A 24,718-nucleotide genomic window follows, 5' to 3' on the forward strand; every position below is an offset into this window, starting at 1 on the left:
AAAGGTCATTAAAGCGTCTGGGATACGTGTATATACGTTCCTAAGAACGCGATCGTTTTGCGAATCAATTAATCTGATCCGATGATGATGACTAGCTAGGGCCGGAGGCCATGTAATTTAATCATGTTTAAGAGTAATAAATAGGAGGCGCATGGTGTTCTGTTCATTTCTGTAAATGCCCATTGGGCCGAGTTCAGAAGCCCACGTTGCTCTTGGGCCCAGGTAGCCAACCGAAGCAAATAAGAACAGACTCGTTTAGCATAAAGGTCGATGCTCGATCAGAAGAACTACGTATGGAGGACTATATTTCCGCCGTGGACTAATCCAATCTATCGAGCAATGAAGCCATCTGGGGCGGCGATAGGTACTCGTAATTACTCGTGCATTGTTAAGATTATAGGTGTATGTTTCCTGAGAAACGTGAAAAAGAAAATGATTATTTACTTTACATCTATATATACATACATATATATATTCTCACACATCCATATATCTTTCAACATTTGTAATAATTATTTTTTGTCTTTTCATATTCCCAAAATCAAGTTGAGTTGAGTGAAAATCTCAATTTTAAAACCAAACAAATCATGGCAAAATCTTCTATATATAACTAAAATTTACTTGGGTGCATAATAAATGAGATCGGATGTATAATAAATGCTTAAAAAATTTAAAAGATATGGAAAAAGAAAATTTAAAAACAAAGATTATAATTAATTTATTTTGACAAATTTAATTAATGTATCTAATCTCCTACTCACTATAAATAATTAAAAGAAAATTAAACTATTAAAAGAAATTTAAAAAATAATAATAATTAAAAATATTTAATGAATGCGCTAAAATGTACCTAAATCTCTTACTAAATACAATTAAGAGAAAGTTTTTGTTATAATTTCTTAATTATATAAAAATGATAAATGTAAATAAGCAATTAACTTAACGTGACATTATAAAAATTGAGCCTAACTTATAGAAATTGATATTAAAATTTTGCTATTATTATAAAAATAATTAAGCATATATATATAATTTATCATAAAAACTAAACATATATATGTATGAGTGTATTGAAAAAGAAAAATGTAACGAGTTAAAAATAAGAATCATAAATCATAGAAATGATTACCTTTTAATAAATTCTAGGGAAAAGTACAAAAAAACCACCATCATGATTAAGGGTTGGGACAAATTGGACCATTTGTTTCTTTTTAAGGACATCTAACATCCTGTGGTTTACTCTGTAGGACAAAAAGAACCTCACTACTACTTTTTCCTTCATTTTTGGTCATCAACTTTTAACATTTTTTTACTTTTTGGTCATAGACTTTTTTCTTTGTCATTTTTATCCTCAGCTTTCAAGAATATTTCATTTTAGTCCTACCGAAAGGAGGAAGGGGCTGGGGCCGCAAACTAGCGACCCCTACCCTACTCCCGTGATCGCCAGTGTCCTTTGCGGGTCCCCGAACCACAAATGAAATTTTTGTACTTTTCCCTAAATTCTAAAACAATAAGAAATATATAAAATGTATATATGAAAAATAGAGTTAATATACACATAATATATATATATATATATATATATATATATAGTGTCTCATTATATAGAACAATTACAATCCTTACACACAAAGGAAGATTATATAATTGAAAATTGATATTATATAGAACAGTAACAATGTTTATCCAGAAGGATGATTCCATAAATTTGAAAAGTAATATAATAGAATAAAAATATATAAAATAACATAAATACGTACCACACAAACTATGTGAAAGAAATTAAATAAATTTACAAGACATAATAGGATCATGTTGATTATAAAATTATAATTGAACAATTCAAAAGTATTCATGCAACTCTATTGAAAATTATTTTTAAAAATTTATTGCTGAGATGTTTTATTTTCAATAATAATAAGTAAATTAATATCTTAAACAATGATAATTATTATTTGTACAAAATATAAAAATATCAACACAAATCCTTGCAATACATGGGATTGAACACTAGTATATAACATACAATTCGCTAAGAGAAATTCATATACGGCTAAACCTCTAAAAAAATTTTTGGATCCTGAATCTAATTACTTATGGAATAACAATGTGGTTTAGTTCAAGTAATATGACGTATATTTTCTTTAAATAAGGTGGTTTCTGCTCAAACTTAGATTTGTTAATGTTTTACAGGACTTTTATATATTAGGTGGCCCAGATAGAAGGGAAAAAGAAAAAAAAACTCATAATAAGAAACCAAAGGGGAATGCTGCTGAGTTGCCCAGTTGGTGTAATAATATTTTGTTCCCACTCATATCACATGCTAATTTATTGCTTATTTTTATTTTGTTAATTATTAAATATATCGAGCTCAATATACATACCAAATCATTGCTTCCTAACTTTTATTCGATTAGCATAAGTAATCATAATATAGAAAGGGAGTAAAGCATATGTGCTACGTATTCTGTACTTATTTTAGTTCTTGAGGTCAAACAGATCATTAGCGCACCTTTCTTGGTCTAGTTTGCATTTGTTTTCATAAGATGTAGTATCATATAAAATATCTAACCGTGCCGATCGAGCTATTTAACTTCTTCTTGGACTTCATGTTATTCCGTGTTTTGTATCATGTCACATTGAATTCTTCAATTTATCCCGATTTAGGAAATGAAGATGAGCCCCACGAGAATCACATCTTTAAAATGTATATGATTATATTGGGCTTCCAAATATTAAGATTTACACCGAAAAAAATCTATATGGTTATAGTGACATTAATATATCGGACGCACGTATCACCTGATTTGCTTGCAATGCCCACTAAAATATAATTCTTCCAAGCTACCGGAGAGAAATTTTTCTGCCAATTTATATAAACTAATTAAATGGGAAATTATACAATTAACAATTAACATTGACATATAATTTTCCTGCATAATATGAATGTAATTAGTTCAAGTTGCAGATATGAAATTCCTTAGTCAGACTCGGTAATTACGATAACATGATCAAATCGGTCCATCGATATCGCCAGACATTTCCACTCTCTTGTATTGGTAGTGATAAGTTTGTTTGAATTTTAACCTGTAACAAGTAACGATTGCCATTAATTCTTTCCAACTAAGAAGACTATACATACATACATGCATATATATAGTGTGTCATTGTCATCCCATCAGCACCATTTGTTTGTAATCCCAAAATATATATATATATATATATATATATATCACGAATTTATTCTCTACCTGAACTAATAAATATATATCACGGCCTCATCGTACAATTGGAACAAGACTAGCCAGAATAACTATCCTAATTAAGTTTTATAATCTAATCGAATCAATACATATAATTGTAATTATCAATAGTCAATTAACACTTATGCTTTTGGTCCAATATATATATATATATATATGCTCACTAATCGTAATTATCTATAGTCATGCCATATATGAACTTCAAAGAGAGGCACCATACCATGTAAATAGCACCGTCAGTAATATCTGCTGATTGCATTTCTATGTTAAGCATGTCAAAGTTAGATTCACATACGTATAGACTAACAAACTTATTGTTGAAATACAATACAGTAGTGTCGAGCATCATTCGATTATACGAGCTAATCAAATGATCAAACCAGTCCACCCTCCGAACCACGCACACTCATAACGATCGATATCACATACCTTATCTAACTCTAATTGCCATTAAGTCTCAGAAAACGTATGCTACATGCCATGGTCTCATATCTGCATTCTCCCATATTTAATAAACAAAACAAAACAAAACTTCCCTTTCCTTGAAGGTGTGATGTCTCAATCAAAATGTTTCCTTCATAGCCCATATCTTCCCTCCTTTTCATATAATATATTGCTATCTCCATTAAAAAAATAAAAAAAATCCCAATAATAAAATCGATCCAATTTCCTCAGCATCATTGGCGGCGGTCAAATCCCTTCCAGAAATGACAAATTTCTCCTCTCTTGGTCTAACTTATCCTTCCATAATACACAGAAAAGAAAAGACATCATTATATTTCTCTAACCGAAACACGCAATGTTCCATGAATTGTTCAAACCTCTAGACCACGCTCAAAAGTCGTCTTCCATATGCATCCATCAATAAATCCCTCAATCCATGAGGATCAAACCAAATACAGCGTATCGCCATGAAGAAATTTCCGAGATGCTTGCGCAGAGTGTCCGAATTCCGTTCACTTGGACGCGTGAAATTGACGGTTCTGTTCACAGCAATCGTGTGTGTGATTCTATTCATGGTCTCATCGGACAATGTGGTTAGCAGTGTCTCACTACGTGAAGTCTTCATTTCGGAAGAGGCCACTCCAAGACCTGAGGTCCGTGCACTGCGTACAACGACTTCTGGGAAGCTGCAGCTCCATTCCGTGCATGAACGGACCGAAGGACGGCGAGGGGATGGTTTGGAAGTTTCGCTCCCGCTGATCGCTCCTCTGAATATGGCGGATCAGGAAAGGATGGCATGGCTGAGGAAGAACTTGCAGGAGTTCGACATATTCAAGTCTGACAACTTGACCAGGAAATTCCATGGTCAGGTCATGAAGTTCTTTGCCAGCGACTGTGGCGGAACGTTCTTTATGACTTGGATTTCGCCGGCACGATTTTTCGGTAGTAGAGAGCTCCTGGCTGTGGAAAGTCTGTTCAAAACGAATCCTGGTGCTTGCCTGATCATCCTATCGAGAACACTGGACTCCAGAGCTGGGCACGAGGTTCTGAAACCGATAACTAATCGCGGCTGCAAGGTAATTCCCCTTGCACCCGACTTACCTTCTCTGTTCCAGAAGACCCCAGTGGAGGTTTGGTTCGATGAGCTCAGGAGCGGGAAGGTTGATCCTGGGGAAATCCCCCTAGCCCAGAATCTATCGAACCTCATCCGACTCGCGGTGCTTTACAAGTACGGAGGAGTCTATTTGGACACGGACTTTATAGTCTTTCGGGACTTTACCCAGCTGAGAAATTCGATCGGAGCACAGAGTGTTGACCCGGTCTCAGGCAACTGGACCAGGATCAACAATGCAGTGATGGTCTTCGACCGGCATCATCCCCTTTTGGTGAAGTTCATGAGGGAGTATGCTTCCACCTTTGATGGAAACAAGTGGGGACATAACGGTCCCTACTTGGTGTCCAGGGTTGTGGAGAAAATTCAGGAGAGGAGACAGAGAGGCAGCTACGCGATCAACTTCACGGTTCTATCCCCGATGGCGTTCTATCCTGTTGGGTGGACGAGGATCGGCGGTCTCTTCGAGCAGCCCAAGAGTCGGTTCCATGAGAGGTGGGTCGAGGCTAAGGTGGCTCAATTGAGTGGTGTTGGAACCTATGGGGTGCATCTGTGGAACAAGCAGAGCAGAGGATTTAGGATTGAAGAGGGGAGTGTCCTGGGAAGATTGATCTCGAATCACTGCATGATTTGCGAAGGCATATACAGAAATCCTACTGGAAGTTCGTCACTTCAATAGATGCAATGACAGATCCAGGATCGGGAACTTGGAAGGTGACTATGGTTACCGAATAACTTGTGCATACAGTTTTCAAGAATCCGGTTTAGTTCTTCCAGTTGAGCTAGAATATGTGACGGATACCGGATTGGAGAATGAAGAACCCAGTCATGGAAATTTCTTGATACAAGATACCTGATTCCGAATTCGAGTTAAACAGCGAATGCAAAATTATAGTTTTCCTAGTATGCCGGTAAATCTGCCTCCTCCAGCCTCCTCATCGTCCAATACAGATGAAATAGTTGATTGCTTCAGTCCTACGTAAGATGGATCATCAGACTACCTGCCTTTAAGGTTGTTCTTAGTGTATTACCTTCACCATAGCCATTATTTCATTGTAAATTTCAATAGCCGGGAGAATAATTGATGGCATCAACTTATAACTCTGTTAGCTCAAGCTAATCTTTGTGCAGCATATCCGCAATTTCATTTCATTGCAAGCTACAAGAAAGGCCATAGCTCATCAGAACATTCTGCCACAGATCATAATCCTAAGCCTTCTTCTCAGCTTCAACGCGAACCTGAATCCCTTCCATCTCCAAAAACCGATTCCGGGAAGCTTCCTGAAGGACCTTTTCCGGGTCAATCTCCAGTTTCTCATTCTTCCTTTCTTCTTCATCTTCGCCCCGGTTCTGTGCTGGGACCTAACCGCCGCCTCCCTCTCTCTATCCTCCGAGTTGCTCTGGTTTATCTCCGAAGCAAATCTGCTGAGCGTGCCATTGCCTTGTCCTTCCTCCTCCTTTTCCCACCCTCCAGCCTCTCGAATAAAGGCCCATGGATCCTGATGCGCCTCCCCGTCTGAGTCGCTTCCCCACAAGGGAATGGACTTGATCACGGGGCTGCCACTGTACTCCTCGAAGTAATCGGCCAAGCTTGTGTGCTCCATATCGAAGAGTCTGCGGAGGGATGTGCTGCCTCCTCTCATAAGCTCTAGGAGGGTGGCCTTGCTCCTCCGTGACGGGGAGAAGGAACTAGAACACGAAGCGGAGGACGAGCATGAGGACGAACAGGAAGACCGGTACAAGGATTTTTGGTGCTCCAGGATCCTTCTGATCCTCTTCTTCTGGGCCTCCGGGTTAATCATACAATCATATCCATGGTCATCTTGATAATCATCATTCAATTCTTCTTCAGATATCTCTTCGATTATCTCCGAGATTACCATAATGTATTTGCTGCTTTTGAGAGATTAAAATTGTATGATGTGAATTGATCGGATGCCGATTACAACGAAGTTGAGACAGTTTGAGACGTCTTATACGACATTAAACAATTGATTAAAAGCCGGCGACGGGGAACATCATCTTTTGTCTCTCAGCGTGAGTTCTGTAAACTTCTTTTGAATGATCAAGACAAATCAAGTTGACCTTACACTAACATTTTTCCTCAGCCTATTGGCGGGTATTAGCCTATTCATGCGTCAACTTTATCAGAGTTACAAAATACTTCCAATGAGTTTTGAATCTCTAGTTATCCAACAGAGTTCAATTTGCCGTTAAACCACATTCTTATTTAATTTGTAGAATTTTTTAATCCACGAGATAGTATAGTACATGGATGACCACAACGGAATCAATGACGGACATTAGGTTCAATTCCAAGTTCATGTTTTGTGAAGTTAATCAAGCAAAAAAAAAGAAAAAAAAAGGAAATGTTTTGTGAAGTTATATGACTACATTCTCGTGCACATTCTCCTGTCCCTGTTCAATCCTCTTAAGGCATCCGACTGTCTCGCAAGGCATTGGTCAGCGTCCACCTTGTCCAAAAGTCCCGATGGCAATTTGGGAACGCGCATGGATGAGGTCCCTGACTCGAGAAATAATCAAGTCTGGACCTGGTTTTCCGAGACTCGGCCCAATTTCGGCCCACCACAAAGGAGCCCGCCCAACTGCATTCACATTTTGGCCATACTCAAATGGGCCGGGCCGGGAATTGGGCCTGTTCTCCTGCCTTTCTTTTCTCTCCTGGCCCAATTATAAAGGGACGAGCTTCGGATAAAGCAACGGAAAGAACCTTATCCCTCTCTCTTCATCTTCTGCTGAGCAAAACCACTGAAGCATCCAGCCATGGCTTCCATTCTGCTGGGAGCTCCCTCCTTCGCCTCTCACCCACCGAGCCTTTGCCCTCGCATCTCCTTCTCTCACTCCCAAACGCTCGGCACCTCTCTCTCCTCCTCCGCCTCCCTCTCCATCTCCTCCGCCGCTTCCTCCCCGTCCGTCCCTCTCGGTAACCTTTCTCTCTCTGTCTCTCTCTACCTCCCGTGCGCTCTAACTGCCTTTTTTGGCCTCAATTTTGCCGTAATCTATCGTTTCAGTGTACTGCGGAAGAGGCGATAAGAAGACTGCAAAGGGGAAGCGGTTCAATCACTCCTTCGGGAATGTCAGTGGATGCAAACTCGCCATTCAGGTTTTCTCCGGTTCTGTGCTTTTTGAGAACTGAAGTCGTAAATTTTGCTCTGTCAGGCGAGGCCGAGGAACAAGAAGAAGGGTCGAGGCCCACCGAGGGTGCCGACCCCGCCTTCTCCCCCGAAGAAGGACAAGTTCGAGGACGACGAGAAGGTTAAGATTGAGATCGATGAGTCACTTTTCTCTGGCTAATCTAGCAGACTCATTCATTTCTTTCCGAACGTAATATCGCTATGATTCTGAAATGCAAATGCTTTCTGCTGTTGCGACACTCCGTGCTAATGGTCTCCATGAAGCTTCGAGCTCGATTGGCTGTGAAATAGTTATGCTTCCGTTCTTTGTTTTGTTATGCTTCCATAGGAAAACCATCAAAGCTCGAATAGGATAGACTGAGTAAAAACTTAACAATGGAAAAGCCTTGCATCGGATTCGATACTCGATGACAAGGGACCGTCATTGTGGATCGTGTTGTTCATTGAAGTGCAGAGAGGTTCCCAACTCGCAATTCGGAACTCGAATCAGCCGTAGTTGTTTCTGGTCCCATCGTCATCTCGGGTTCAAGATAGGATTCTGCGTCGTTTTTCTTTTCCTCAGGAATTAATTGGTGCTATTACTCTTGGAAATCCTTCAATGGTTTGTGGCCATAGTCATAGGTCCACAATCCAGCAGCTGGTAGTCGTGGGACCATTCGGACTTTCACTGATTTCATCTTTGCTGTTTCTCATGAATGGATGCATTTTTGCTTCGAGATTAGAACTTATAATCCATTCAAAAGGACGAGTGCCTTGTGATACGGAGTCATTGATTCCATTGTGGTCATCTATTTACTACTCTATCTCGTGGATCAAACCTTTTAGAAATCAAATAAGAATGTGATGCAAAGACAAGCTAAACTATCGTTCTCGTCCTCTGCTTCGTGTTCTAGTTCCTTCTCCTCGTCGAGGTGGAGCAAGGCCACCCTCCTAGAGTTCATGAAAGGAGGCAGCACATCCCTCCGTAGACTCATCGATATGGAGCTCAGGCTAGTTCTAATAAAAAAATATAATATCGTCTCACAGTTGTTTGTTATGCCATATTTTTGGGCGGTTAATCTCTTTACCATTCAAGAGTATTTCCAACAACGTATATTAGTGTATGTCTTAATCACTATGCTTTAAATAAATGCCATGAAGAATGGGATATAGAAATCGATATATGGCTGAAGACTAATTAAAAAAAAAGAACAATATTACAATATTGTATGCGCATTTATTTAGGCATACATAAAAGCACGTAATAGTTTAATCTTTTTCTGCCTTTCGACATTCGTTTCTAGTAAAAAATGGACAGAATCGCACCATCAATAGGTTGCATTCTTATACATGCATTGCTAATCTATTAGTATAATTCATGGAAATGCGTGATATCCATTTCATTCTAATTCAAAATAATTTTATATATCTTTGTGCAATCGAGCCCTGTCAAGAGGCATTTACCTTCCACCTTAATTTGGGATTGCCGAGCCTACCCAAAAGAGTTCGTAATATTTCATCTTGTTTTCTGCCTTGTTCACATTTGTTTCTAATCAAATATGAACAATTGCAGGCATATATAAGTTACATTTGTAAATAATTACATATATAAATTGAAGCACGATAGTAGATTAGTATAACTCGGGGGAAATTATCACGTCTATGTGATACCTTAATTTCATGCAGTCGAACATACATATAGTTTAAACTATAGACATGTACAATTAATATCTTACTTACCTGTAGCTAGTAAGATAACAAGAAAGAAGAATCGGACTATCAACGACCTTTTCTCCATTACCCGTAGCTCAGCAAACACCCGGAAATGAATGCAAACTGACAATTTCAAGGAAAACAGCAAGCAAGCAGTGTGCTTGAAATGTAAGAAAGAAACCCGATTGAGAAATGTAAGAAATCGAATTCCGGGAGACCGAGGAAATTAAATATAAGAAATGTAACTTCATTACAAAGGGGAAAAAAAAAAAAAAAAAGAAGCAATAGAGATGTAAGAAATGGAATGAGGATCCTACCGCTGATCGAGGGAATTGACCTAAGCAAGCGTTTAAGGCGGATTGAGCTGCAGAAAAGAATGTATGTAATAGAGAGGATTAATTGCTGCTTAACATAAGGATGAATTAAGTTGAGTTACATCGAGGGCTGGTTTTTTGGATCGGAGTGTGGGACTGGCAGTGAGAAGCTTCATGCATATGAATTTTAGCTAAAAGAAGCTCTGACAGGAACCTCGGGACATATTTATGAAAGCAAACCAAATAATTCAAATAATTGTGCAGAGCCAAAATCGAATAATTCTGCTCATTGAAGTTAGGTGCACCGAACTTTTAGGTCGCAGCAAAATTGACAATTATCGATCGATCATGCATGATATCCCATTTCAAGCCCTATGTCCGCGCGTGGCACGGGCTTTGACCTTTTGGAGGATCGATATAGGGGTCAAAAAGAGATCAAAGCAAATAATAAAATTTCACAGCGCAACTATGGAGAAAATACTTGTTTTACGCATAGCGATGTATCTATCTTAACTTGGCAATGTGTCACTGATGGCATATGAACCCAATTTTATTGAATATCTTTTTAGTATATCTTATATATCATCAATCTTTGTGGGATTTTCCTTTTTAAAATGCTTGTTTGTAAAAAAATAAAAATAAAAAAAGAATAATTACAACCATCATTAATTTTGGGATCCAACTTTCATTTATTTTGACTTCTGGACTTCTGAGAAGCTTCACAATAATGTACTCAGAAGTGGAGGTTGATTCTAACTGATAAAGCTATGGGTGTCGAGGATCACTGTCTGTCGCTTAATATTGTCTTTGTTTCACGTGGAATTCTTTGCTGTGTTGGAGTTTCAGTCAATTTGCCAAACCTTGGAAATATTCATGTGAACTTTCGAAATACACAGTTCAATCAAATCACTGGATCGAGATCTGCATTTCAAGTTTGTCAGTCCATTGTCGCACCGACTGCTACAAAATGTGGTTCTTTGGGTTTGATTGGACTAGAGTATGAGTGAAAAGTGAAAGAGTTGCACCCGTTTGCATATTTTGATGCTGGATTCTTGACTGTAATTCCAGTAATAACTGTGACAGGTTCAATTTGGTTCTTGAAGTTGCCCAAACCGATCACTGTTTCTTAATTGATGGCCCTTTCCTTTACATGAAACGCGGAGACCATCAGGCCAGAAATTTATTCGCCTGAAAAATGGAGTTTCCTCCAGTTCTCATGATTAGTACATTGGCTCTTTGTTGTTACGTTCTCCATCCGCCTATGACCAAATAGTCTTGCGTCCATCACCGGCGGCCCTAATCCAGACCCCAGCCCCTGCTCCTAGCCCCAGTCATGGGAACCTCACCTACCTCGTCACTTATACGGGCCCGTTCGAAACCATTCTGAGCTATCTCGAGTCCACCAATTAAGGCAATCTCCTCCTTCCAAGACTGAGCCAACAACTCGGACAACGGGATCACCATCTTTTGTCCCTAAGAACCAAGCCTTCTCATCCCTCAAGTCCCGGTCCCTCTCGAACCTCATCCAAGACCAACTAAGGTCCCTCTGTCTCTTCCACGTGTTGCCCTACTTCTACAGCCTATCGGACTTCAAGAATGCGATGCAGATGAACCCCCTTGGGACGCTCACGAGAGGGCAATATACATTGAACCTCACTGTCTGGAACAAACCAAATTAATTCAGGATGGACTGACACTAAGGTTAGCAGCAGCATCCTTTCGGATGACTCCGTTGTTGTGTACCAAGTTGATATATTCAGTTGTTAGAAAACCGAGCACGTGCGCAACCGAAAGTTTAATTACGGTAAAAATCAAATTTTTATCACGTGCTCGTTTAATAAAAAATTTCAAGATCACATCTTGACATAAGAATCGCCTTCTAAACGAATAGATAACATCATACAATGAATCCATAAGAAAAGTTACGAACTTTTCATTATCCTTATTGATTCGAGTCGATCAAATTAGCCGTCCAAGTGTCCGGCCTCTAGCTCGTCCACACGAACACGTATCCACCGAGATTAGACTCCTCTCGACCCGTACACTCCGATCTAGGTCACCGATCTCGAACGGAATCGTCACGAAATGAAAGAATCTCTTTAAGGACGCCAATGACAACACCGAAATGCCGAATCGGATCAGAGAAGAACTCCGATCAGCCTTGGGAGTTCACGACAACAATTGTTCAACCGTCTCTCCTCTTCCTCTCTTTCTAATATTAGGGTTTTCTATTCATTAACCTCTAGCGTTAACCGTAAGAACATATCTATATATATTCTTACCCTAGGGACTAAAATGCAATTATTAATTAATTCGAATTAATTAATAAATCACAAATGAGTCCTCACAATTTAAGTCATCCAATGACTTACCCTTATAGTTAGAAAGAAAGATTAAATAAGTCCTTGACACGAGTTTCTATCAATAGACAATCTATTTACAGAAACTTTCCAAATAAGGAAACTATCGTATTTCCTTAATATATTTATCCTTGATATTGAACTCGGCTTCAGGATGTGCTAGCATTCTTACAACCACATTGAAAGCCTCGTTCGATAATTAATTTCTAATTAACTTCCTTAATTAGAATTAATTCTTTTCTCGGTTTAGACACGCTCAATGTGTGTGACTAACTAGGTTCATCATCAAATGGCAATGGGATTATAGTATCAACTCATTTGATACTACCAGAAACTCTTTCTGTAACCGAAAGCATAATTCCCAAAATGCCCTTGGTTCCCAAAGTTCACGAGTGACACCTAGCAGCATATCGTGACAATCTAAAAGATGACGAATGTATAATTGGAACATTCTGATGAACCTCTGATCGTATATACCATGCACTGAATCCTTTCACTACAAGATCCCGATCTAGCTAGAGCTACGGTAAATGCCAAACTCTATAGCCGATCATATGGACTCTCTAATTTCATTCTTAGATCCGTAGCACTTGAACATAAACTCTTTTCTATTCAAGTCTATCTACCCTGGTCAAGGATTTCTCGATCCAAAATAAAACTCATATCCATAGGACATTTTCCTTGTTTACTCAGGTTAGTATATCCCGTCTTGATCAGACACCTAACTCCAAGTATAACTAATTAGAGCCACTATCTGCCAAATACTCACGCTAAGCACAAATACATTAGCAGTAGCAAATCCTAATTACTTATACTTGAGATAGCGTTCCATCTCAGGTCTAAGGACTATATGCACTAATACGATCCAGATAACATTCATTGACATTAGTAAATTACCGTATGAATATTATCTGCATGTTACGTTCGACTACTTATCATATAAGTATTTCCACATATCTATCATGATAACAATTATCAAATAGCATGAGACTCACTACTCCATATTCATTAGTATCTGTATACTAATCATGGAAACAGATAGAGGTGACGATCTATCTGGAGAAATAATGTCAAGTTAAGTCTCCTACGATCGTGAACAGTTTAAAGATATTCTTACCGAATTACTTCGTCACTCATATTCTTAACTCTTAAGAATGAAGTATTCAAAATATCTTAAGGACATTATTCTAATAAACATAGACAATATACGAATAATAGAATAAACTTTATTGCCATAAAAGGAATTATCCAAATACATAAATCAAGCTCTAGGGCATATCACTAACAATCTCCCACTTGCACTAGAGCCACTCAGTACAGTATCTAAGATCCATCTTCTCAAGATGTTTCTCTAGTTGCTGCTGTGTCATGGCCTTTGTGAGTGGATCAGCAACATTATCTGCTGAAGCTACTTTCTGCACAGCTACATCGCCTCTCCCGATAATCTCCCTGATAATATGATATCTCTTCTCAATGTGTTTGGACTTCTGATGTGACCTCAGTTCCTTTGTCTGAGCAATCACTCCAGTATTATCACAGTACAGCTCTACTGGTGAATTTATGGAGTGAACAATACCGAGTTCAGTCACAAACTTCCGAATCCAAATTGCCTCCTTCGCTGCATCAGATGCAGCAATATACTCAGCCTTTGTAGTGGAATCTGCAGTCGTCTCTTGCTTAGAACTCTTCCAGCTAATTGTACTTCCATTACAGGTGAATATATAACCGGAGATAGACTTTCTATCATCCACATCTGATTGAAAATTAGAATTTGTAAACCCGTCTAGTCTCAACTCACCTCCTACATATACCAGAACCATATCCTTAGTTCTTCTCAAGTACTTAAGGATGTTCTTGACAGCAGTCCAATGATCAAGTCCTGGGTTGGATTGATACCTGCTAGTCATACTAACAGCATACGCAATATCCGGCCTTGTACACAACATAACATACATCAAGCTACCTATAGCCGAAGCATAAGGCACTTGTGCCATCTTCTCTCTCTCCTCAGGAGTCTTGGGAGACATCGCTTTAGAGAGATGGATACCGTGTCTCACAAGGAGCAATCCTCTTATTGAATCTTGCATGTTGAACCTCTTCAACACCTTATCCAGATATAGAGCTTGGGATAGACCTATCAATCTTTTCGGTCTATCTCTATAGATCCGAATACCTAGTATATAGGTCGCTTCTCTCAAATCCTTCATGGAGAAAGTATTAGACAACCAGACCTTTACAGAAGTGAGCATACCAACATTATTACCCATCAGCAGAATGTCATCCACGTATAATACAAGAAAGGCGATCATGCTCCCACTAGCCTTCTTATACACACATGGTTCATCTTCGTTCTTGATGAAGCCAAAGGACTTTATGGCCTCATCAAAACGTCGATTCCAACTCCTCGAAGCCTGCTTAAGACCATAAATGGATCTCTTAAGCTTGCACACCTTGAACTTATCCTTGGATTCAAAACCCTTGGGTTGTTCCATGAATATGTCTTCCTTAATGTATCCGTTGAGGAAGGCGGTCTTGACATCCATCTGCCAAACCTCATAATCATAGTGCGCAGTAACGGCTAGCATTATCCTAATGGACTTCAGCATGGCTACAGGCGAGAAAGTCTCCTCATAGTCGACTCCCTACTTCTGGCGATAACCCTTCGCCACTAGTCTAGCTTTATAGGTCTCTACCTTTCCATCAGCACCAATCTTCCTCTTGAAAATCCATTTGTTCCCTATAGGTACTATACCTTTAGGAGGATTAACAAGATCCCAGACTTGGTTCTTGCTCATGGAGCCCATCTCGGACTTCATGGCCTCTAGCCATTTAGAAGAATCTATATCTGATATAGTTTCCTCATAAGTGGTAGGATCATCCCTATGATCATTATCTCCATGAACGAACAACTCTTGTACGTTCTCATGGAAATTAAGGTATCTCGCGGGAGTATGAGTTATCCTACCAGACCTTCGAGGTTCTGTGACATTCTCAATCTGAATAGATGTCTCAACTGGTTTATCAATGTCCATCGAAATGGGCATCTGATCGGTTTGTGGTGCTGATGACGCCTCATCAAGTACTATCTGCCTTCCCATGCCACCTTCCTGGACAAACTGTTTCTCCAAAAAGATCGCATCTCAACTAATAACAACCCTTTGCTCAGTAGGGAAATAAAAATAGTATCCAAGGCTGTCACTTGGATAACCAACGAACCTGCCTTTCTCAGACCGGGTTTCCAACTTATCGGTCTTCTGTTTCTTAATGAATGTAGGACAACCCCAAATCTTAACGTGCTTAAGACTAGGTGTCCTACCATTCCATATCTCATATGGAGTGGTAGAGACCGACTTGCTTGGAATTCTGTTAAGTAAGTAACACGCGGTTTGCAGCGCATATCCCCACATCGAAATTGGGAGATCTGTATAGCTCATCATCAACCGAACCATGTCCAACAGGGTACGGTTCCTCCTTTCAGAAACTCCATTCAATTGTGGTGTTCCTGGTAGAGTGAATTGAGAAACAATACCGTGTTCCTTCAGGAAATCACCAAACTCAGTACTCATGTACTCTCCTCCTCGATCTGATCGAAGAGTCTTGATGCTATTCCCTTTCTGTTTTTCTACTTCAGCTTTGAATTCCTTGAACTTTTCAAAGGATTCGTGTTTATACTTCATAAGATAAACATACCCAAAACGAGAATAATCATCGGTAAAGATAATGAAGTAGGAATAACCACCCCGAGCCATTTCACTAAATGGACCACACACATCGCTATGTATGAGTTCTAAAACTTCCTTAGCCCTCTCCATTTGTCCCACAAATGGAGTCCTAGTCATCTTGCCTTGAAAACAAGACTCGCAAGTTGAATTGGGTTCAGAACCCAATGGAATTATAAGTCCCATCTTTTCCAACTTACTTATCCTATCATCTGCAACATTCCCTAGTCTAAGGTGCCAAAGTTGCTTTAAACTTGGAATAGATTCGGATACGGTGTTAATCTCAATCGTGTTTGGAATCGTTTTATTTCTAGCTCTAAGATAATAAAGGCCATCGTGTAAATAACCAACGCCAATAACTTTATTGCCATAATAAATGTTGCAAACATCATGTTTGAAATCAAACAAGTATCCACTCCTAGTCAAACTAGAAACAGAAATAATGTTCCGATAGGCGTTTGGTAAAACTAAAACACGATCTATAAATAAAACATGTCCATCCAGATGTAACGAAGTCGACCCCACAGCTTTGGCCGCAACACTTGCTCTATTGCCGATCTTTAGGCAGACCTCATTCCTTCCGAGGACCCTACTGCTTGCTAGCCCCTGTATAGAGGTACAAACGTGTGAGCTTGCACCAGTATCACGAACCCAAGCTGTAGATGAGCTATATGAACCATTGGAACCAACATAACAAGAGATAGACATACCTTCTAAAGGTTTCTTTTCCTTATTTGCCTTCAATGAGACGAGGTACTGCTGACAGTTCCTCTTCCAATGTCCATTCTTGCCGCAGTGGAAACAAGTTCCCTTATCCGCAGCAACCTTTGCCTTGCCCTTATTCTTGGACACCCCTGTTGACTGCTGAGGAACAGAGCCTTTCTTGGACTTCTTATTCTTCTTCCCAGTCTTACTGGAAGAAGTACCAGCCACAAGGACGACTTCCTTATCCTTCCTTTTGTTGTTCACAGCATTCTGTGCAGTGACCAACATGTTCAGCAGCTCATGCAACGAGCATATAAAACCTTATGGAGTTGAAATTAGATGTTGAATTTTTTTTATTGGGCTGGAACTCAATTTTCGGCTTTCTACTTTCATTCCTAGTACCCTGGAACAGACCACCCCTTCCCTTTCTTTAATTGTCCTCTAGATTGAAGCTTTCAACAATTTTTATTATTTAATTTTAGTTTTTATTCCTTAAATAAAAAAATTAATAATAAAAATTGCGTATGAACATTTGTGTAATGTGAATCTTATAGTCAAGATATATTTCTTTTGTAGATATGCAAAGTTAATTAGAATTCATGTACAGATGGAAGCTTATTAATTGTAGACTATCTACTGAAAGCTTATTTAATTTGTTTTGATTGTGAAAATCTCGGGATTACACCTTCGTCAATTGCTTTCAGTAGATAGCGAGATTAAATAAGCTTCCATCTGTATATGAATTCTATTTAATGTTGTATATCTATAAATAAATGGGTAAATTGCACCGGTGGTCCAAAATGTTTTACAAATGTTTCATGATGGTCAAAAAAGTTTTTTTTGCTACATGATGGTACAAAATGTTTCAAAATTATTTCATAATGGTACAAATCGTCAATTGGCCCTGACGCCGTTAACATTTTGCTGACGTGGCACGTCCTATTGTCACTTTTGTTACATGGAACCAATCATAGTGCGCCATGTCATTTAAGACAAAATAAAATTTTAAAAAGTCCCAAAAAATACAAAAAATAATTAAAAAAATACAAAAAAGATTAAAAATTTTGAAAAAATAAATAAATAAATATTTTAAAATAATTTTTAAAAATTTTTAAAAATTTTTTATTTTTAAAAATATAAAAAATATAAAAAAATACAAAAAAGAGAAAAAAATTTAGAAAAAAAAAAAAAAAAATATTTAAAATTTTGAAAATTTAAAATTATTTTAAAAAATTTGAAAATTATTTTTAAAAATTTTAATTTTTTTTAAAAAAAAAAAATTTTTTAAATAATTTTTATTTTTAAAAATAATAAAAAATAATTTTATAAAATTTAAAATTAATATTAAAATTATTAAAATTTAATAGTAAAATTATTTAAAGTTTAAAATTTAAAATTTAAATTAAAGTTTAAAATTATTTTTAAAAGTTTTTAAAATTTAAATTCTTTTTAAAAGTTTTAAAATTTTAAAATTTTTAGAATTATTTAAAATTTTTCAGCCACGTCAGCAAGGAGGTGACACGTAGTAGCCACGTCAGCGTTGGCTTGACGGCGTCAAGCTCGAATTGACGGTTTGTACCATCATGAAACAACTTTGAAACATTTTGTACCATCATGTAGCAAAAACATTTTTTGGACCATTATGATACATTTGTAAAATTTTGGACCATCAGTGCAATTTACCCATAAATAAATATATTATTTACGTTCTGAACTATAAATAGGCCATACATGGCCCAGAGGAAAGGCACAAACACCATCAGTTTTAATCAAACAAAATAGCTTTGCTTACACTAATAGTTAGAGAAATGGAGAAGAAGTCGGTTATCCAACTCTTATTTATTTTCTTAGTGGCCACCGGTATATCTCTCTTTACTTTTTTTTTTATATAAGTATTTCATGTTTGTTCGGAGCCATTATTAGCTCGCGATATGAACATATATGAACATATATACTCATAGTTTTTTACTTTATAATAGTACATCCTCATCTTGCACGAAGATATATAAAATTATGTTGATTTAGAATGAAATGGATATCATGCGTTTCCGTGAGTTATACTAATAGACTATTATGATTCAGTCGATGCATGTACGTATAAGAACTCAACCTATTTATAGTTGCTATTTTGTCCATACTTGAAAAAGAATGTATGCCAAAAAGCAGAAAAGTATCAAAATATTATGTATATTCTTACAAATGCATAAATAAATGCGAATACAATATTGTAATATTGTTCTTTTGTTTAGGCCTGCTACTTCCGAAGGAGGTGGATGCAAAATGCGAGGAAGACCCGTGCACTTCAACAGCTGATTGCCTCAGATCACACCGCCCTCCCAAAGGAGTAAGCTGTTTTTGCTCTGTCGTCGGTCTTTGTTCGTGCTGCCACCCAGGATATCCACCCAGGAATGATGTTGCCGGCAACAATACCCTTGCATCCACTCCATGATTTTCATCAAAGTTTAATGTGTACTCCATTTCGTCTGGAGTGCAAAACGTGAATGAGGTTTAATAAGGCAATGTAACGTCAAAATCACTATCATTTTGATGGTGATAACTAATGAATAAAAAAAATATTATGCCTATTGAGCGAAAAAAAAATATTATGCCAAATCCGATTGAAATAACTAATTAAAATTATTTAAACTGGCATTTCAAATTAAATTATTTAATTTTCACGTCCCATGCATGTGATTTTTTTACATGATACCAATATACTGATTGTAACTTTTCTTATATATAATATATATATATATATATGTATATAGTAAAGTAATATGAAAAATGAACGAGTCATAAACCGAAATGGGTTGCCTCATCCCTCTCCACACTCTGCGCGTCCCTCTTTAGTCTTTCCCCAGGTGATCGATCCCTCTATCTCACATGGCAGCTCTCCATCGCCTCCGTACCTTCATTCAAAGCATTCAACCTGACCCACTCAGAAGCTTCAATTTACCTTTTTTCTGTTTAAGGAGAGGTTTGGGACTATCCAATGGAGATTGCCAGTTTAGTAAAAGAGGAAGTATCGGCCATAGATGGGACAATATGATGACGTTAGTTTTCTGCAAGGGAGACTGCCATTTTAGTGAAAGTTTCTGGCATAAGTAAATAGACTCATGTTTTGCATGGTTATGGTGATTTGGCTCGACGACGGGTTCGGCGCGTGTGCAATAAGCGTCCAAGTTACGACTCAAACAAACAGTCGAGTGTTAATTATATGACATCCTCGAATTACGACCCAAGCAATGTCTGTTCCGGTCAGTATCGACAGCAGTTATGACATGCATCCTCGATGTTGCTCTTCATGAGGACTATGTCCGCTGCCTCGATCGCGATGTCCGTCCCTGCCCGATAGCCATCCCCGTGACCGTCTTTGTTCGACATTGCTTTCTATCTCGGTAAATTGGCAAATTCCGAGGATGAACCAAAAGAGATGTCCAATTCGATTGATAATATTAGTCCAATTCTATTCTTCGGTCAACTCGCCAGTTTCATAGTACGAATCCATCTTCTGATTTTATTAATTGTTGATTCCACATTATGTTCATATATATTTGAGAAAACTATCAAATTGATACACCATGCTGTCTACAACCCTCAATTTGGTACATAAAATTTTTTTGTCATTAATTTCATACACAACGTTCGATTCCGTCCATCAAAATGCCCAAAATGACGTGCTTTTTAATCTACATTTTTTAAGACAAATATCAATACGACTTCGTTTTTGGACATTTTGATAGACGGAATCGAAAGTTGTGCATGAAATTGGCGGTTAATTTATTTACCGTTCAAGAGCATTTCAAACAAGGTATATTAGTGTGAGTACTTCCTAATCAGTGTGCTTTATATAAATAAATGCGATCAAGAATAGGATATAAAAAAAAAAAATTGGCAGAGTCTAATGAGACACTCGAAACTGGTGAATTTGAAAACACAAAACTCCAGTGAACAAAGAAGACAATCGTACAAAATCATTGACTTAATTAAGAATGACTATCGGTGCTTGAGCTGCGGCCGGTATCAAATGGTCCTGCATATACTTTTCACGTAATCTGTTGATTATGATTTTGTTGATTTCAACTTTTTCGTAGCGTGTGCTCTCTTTGCAAACCGTAATATTGAACATGGGCTTTGCTTCGGACAAGCAAATTGTCTCTCAAATCAACAAGTTGTGCGGCGTAGAGAAAAGAGGAGAACAATTTACGCGTGGGAAATTGACTTTGTTTTTCGAAATTTTCACATTTGTTGCTTCTTCTTTTTTTTTTTTGGGAAAAATAGGCAAGCCACTGTTGTTTAGAATTTATCCATCGAGAAACTTAACTAGTTTATCTTGTTTGCTAACGGAAATTTCATCCATTTTAACTCCGTAATTAAGTAGAAAAAGCCATTCCATCATTAAGTTATAAGAACTTTACTTTTTTTTTTTTAATAAGAAAGTCTCCAGAGGAGGCCCAAAACAAAACTTCTATATATATATATATATATATATATATATATATATCGAAGAGAGCTATTTACTACAAGAGTGATGCTTATTAGTTATTTTAATCGGATTTGGCATAGTATTTTTTTATTCATTAGTTATCACCATCTAAATGATAGTGATTTTAACGTTACATTGCCTTATTAAACCTCATTCACGTTTTGCACTCCAGACGAAATGGGTTATTGTCTCTAATTCTAGTGATAGTTGTAACATGTTCAGTTCGGTTCTTGAAGTTGCCCATACCGATCGTTGTTTCTTAACTGATGGTCCTTTCCTTCACATGAACCGCGGAACCGTTAGGCCGAAATTTATTTTCCTGAAAATGGAGTTTCCTCCAGTTCTCATGATTAGTACATTGGCTCTTGTGTTGTTACGTTTTCCATCCGGCTATGACCAAATAGTCTCGCCTCCATCACCGACGGCCCTAATCCAGACCCCAGCCCCTGCTCCTGGCCCCAGTCACGTGAACCTCACCTACCTCGACACTTATACGGGTCTGTTCAAAACCATTATGAGCTATCTCGAGTCACCAATTAAGGTAATCTCCTCCTTCCAGGACCGAGCCAACGACTTGGATGACAGGATCACCATCTTTTGTCCCTAAGGACAAAGCCTTCTCATCCCTCAAGTCCTCGTCCCTCTCGAGCCTCATCCAAGACCAGCTAAGGTCCTTCTGTATCTTCCGCGCGTTGTCCCACTTCTACAGCCTGTCAGACTTCAAGAATGCGATGCCGATGAACCCCCTGGGACGCTAGCGGGAGGACAATACACCTTGAATTTCACTATCTGAAACGGACCACATTAATTCAGGATGGACTGTCACAGAGGTGTTCTTTCGGATCACCCCGTTGTTGTGTACCAAGTTGATATATTCTGTTTCGCACGAATAAAAACTGGAAAAAAAAAGATGGGGGTATAAAATGCACTAGCCTCCCTAAAGGATAGGAGAAACGGCACTCGATCACACTTATGAATTTTTCTTTTCAAGTCCTTACATTTAATTTTTTATTGAATAAAGCAACCTTATTTCATAAGATATTTTTATAAGGCCTTTTAAATATATTTTAAACGTAAGAAATAAAAAAATATTTTAAAAATAAAACTAAAAAAATAATAAGAAAAGATCTCATAAAAAAGAAAAAAAACTAATTTCAAATGCAAACTCAAAATAACATAAAAAAAAATTAGATATTTATAAACCCATACATTTATTTTGAAATTTAAATTTAGATAGGTCGGCTACCTATCCGATTTCTTACAAAATTCAAGAACTGAATTAAGATATAAAACCTTATGGAGTTGAAATTAGATGTTGAATTTTTTTTATTGGGCTGGAACTCAATTTTCGGCTTTCTCCTTTCATTCCTAGTACCCTGGAACAGGCCACCCCTTCCGTTTCTTTAATTGTCCTCTAGATTGAAGCTTTCAACTATTTTTATTATTTAATTTTAGTTTTTATTCCTTAAATAAAAAAATTAATAATAAAAATTGCGTATGAACATTTGTGTAATGTGAATCTTATAGTCAAGATATATTTCTTTTGTAGATATGCAAAGTTAATTAGAATTCATGTACAGATGGAAGCTTATTTAATTGCAGACTATCTACTGAAAGCTTATTTAATTTGTTTTGATTGTGAAAATCTCGGGATTACACCTTCGTCAATTGCTTTCAGTAGATAGCGAGATTAAATAAGCTTCCATCTGTCTATGAATTCTATTTAATGTTGTATATCTATAAATAAATGGGTAAATTGCACCGGTGGTCCAAAATGTTTTACAAATGTTTCATGATGGTCAGAAAAGTTTTTTTCGCTAAATGATGGTACAAAATGTTTCAAAATTATTTCATAATGGTACAAACCGTCAATTGGCCCTGACGCCGTTAACATTTGCTGACGTGGCACGTCCTATGTGTTACTTTTGTTACATGGAACCAATCATAGTGCGCCACGTCATTTAAGACAAAATAAAATATTAAAAAGTCAAAAAAAAATACAAAATAATTAAAAAAATACAAAAAAAGAGTAAAAATTTGAAAAAATAAATATAATAATATTTTTAAAATTTTAAAATTTTGAAAATTTTAAATTATTTTTAAATATTTTTTATTTTTAAAAAATATAAAAAATAATAAAAAAATACAAAAAAGAGTAAAAATTTAGAAAAAAATAAAAAAATATTTAAAATTTTGAAAATTTTAAAATTATTTTTAAAAATTTAATTTTAAATTTTTTTTAAATTTTTTAAATAATTTTATTTTATTTTTAAAAATAATTTTAAAATTTAATATTAAAATTATTTAAAATTTAAAATTTAAAATTTAAATTAAAAGTTTTAAAATTTAATTTAAATTAAAGTTTAAAATTATTTTTAAAAGTTTTTAAAATTTAAATTATTTTTTAAAAGTTTTAAATTTAGAATTATTTAAAAAGTAGTTATAAAGTTTTAATTAATTGTTTAAAACTTTGAAAATGTATTTAAAATTTTTGGACCAATTACATTGTAAAATATTTTGGCCACAGTGAGGTGACACGTAGTAGCCACGTCAGCGTTGGCTTGACGGCGTCAAGCTCGAATTAACGGTTTGTACCATCATGAAACAACTTTGAAACATTTTGTACCATCATGTAGCAAAAAAATTTTTTTGGACCATTATGATACATTTGTAAAATATTTTGGACCATCAGTGCAATTTACCCATAAAAAATATATTATTTACGTTCTGAACTATAAATAGGCCATACATGGCCCAGAGGAAAGGCACAAACACCATCAGTTTTAATCAAACAAAATAGCTTTGCTTACACTAATAGTCAGAGAAATGTTGTTCGGAGCCATTATTAGCTCGCGATATGGACATATATGAACTATATACTCATAGTTTTTTACTTTATAATAGTACATCCTCATCTTGCACGAAGATATTAAAAATTATGTTGATTTTAGAATGAAATGGATATCATGCGTTTCCGTGAATTATACTAATAGACTATTATGATTCAGTCGATGCATGTACGTATAAGAACTCACCTATTTATAGTTGCTATTTTGTCCATACTTGAAAAAGAATGTATGCAAAAAAAGAAAAGAAAAGTATCAAAATATTATGTATATTCTTACAAATGCATAAATAAATGCGAATACAATATTGTAATATTGTTCTTTTGTTTAGGCCTGCTACTTCCGAAGGAGGTGGATGCAAAATGCGAGGAAGACCCGTGCACTTCAACAGCTGATTGCCTCAGATCACACCGCCCTCCCAAAGGAGAAGCTGTTTTTGCTCTGTCGTCGGTCTTTGTTCGTGCTGCCACCCAGGATATCCACCCAGGAATGATGTTTGCCGCGGCAACAATACCCTTGCATCCACTCCATGATTTCATCAAAGTTTAATGTGTACTCCATTCGTCTGGAGGGTCAAAACGTGAATGAGGTTTAATAAGGCGTAATGTAACGTCAAAATCACT

The 24,718-nt window shown here is 36.9% G+C and overlaps 2 protein-coding genes and 1 long non-coding RNA gene across 3 annotated transcripts; 2 read left to right on the plus strand and 1 right to left on the minus strand.

Moving 5' to 3' along the window:
* The first annotated feature begins 3,952 nt into the window (after positions 1-3,952).
* On the plus strand, positions 3,953-5,948 carry LOC116208836 (lactosylceramide 4-alpha-galactosyltransferase-like). Its single transcript, XM_031542399.1, has one exon. It carries the CDS (start codon positions 4,175-4,177, stop codon positions 5,495-5,497), a length of 1,323 nt encoding a protein of 440 aa, XP_031398259.1. The 5' UTR covers positions 3,953-4,174; the 3' UTR covers positions 5,498-5,948.
* A 1,590-nt stretch (positions 5,949-7,538) lies between these two features.
* On the plus strand, positions 7,539-8,285 carry LOC116206889 (30S ribosomal protein S31, chloroplastic). Its single transcript, XM_031539723.1, has 3 exons — positions 7,539-7,762; positions 7,851-7,915; positions 7,999-8,285. The coding sequence occupies exons 1-3, from the start codon at positions 7,603-7,605 to the stop codon at positions 8,131-8,133; spliced, it is 360 nt and encodes a 119-aa protein (XP_031395583.1). The 5' UTR covers positions 7,539-7,602; the 3' UTR covers positions 8,134-8,285.
* A 1,298-nt stretch (positions 8,286-9,583) lies between these two features.
* Positions 9,584-10,179, minus strand: LOC116206890. The gene is made up of 2 exons (XR_004156815.1): positions 9,983-10,179; positions 9,584-9,788 (listed from the first exon to the last, which is right to left on the minus strand). It is a non-coding gene; the product is annotated as an uncharacterized LOC116206890 (long non-coding RNA).
* Between the last annotated feature and the right edge of the window lie 14,539 nt (positions 10,180-24,718).

The sequence above is a fragment of the Punica granatum genome, chromosome 5 (genome assembly GCF_007655135.1).
Source record: "Punica granatum isolate Tunisia-2019 chromosome 5, ASM765513v2, whole genome shotgun sequence".
Taxonomy (NCBI): Eukaryota; Viridiplantae; Streptophyta; class Magnoliopsida; order Myrtales; family Lythraceae; genus Punica; species Punica granatum.

What these genes read in the sequence shown, in the direction of transcription:
- LOC116206889 (XM_031539723.1), top strand. Translation starts at nt 7,603, where the DNA reads ATGGCTTCCATTCTGCTGGGAGCTCCCTCCTTCGCCTCTCACCCACCG. An exon ending in CTCCCCGTCCGTCCCTCTCG is followed by an intron (nt 7,763 to 7,850) that starts GTAACCTTTCTC and finishes CTATCGTTTCAG; the next exon opens with TGTACTGCGGAAGAGGCGAT. An exon ending in TCAATCACTCCTTCGGGAAT is followed by an intron (nt 7,916 to 7,998) that starts GTCAGTGGATGC and finishes TTGCTCTGTCAG; the next exon opens with GCGAGGCCGAGGAACAAGAA.
- LOC116208836 (XM_031542399.1), top strand. Translation starts at nt 4,175, where the DNA reads ATGAAGAAATTTCCGAGATGCTTGCGCAGAGTGTCCGAATTCCGTTCA.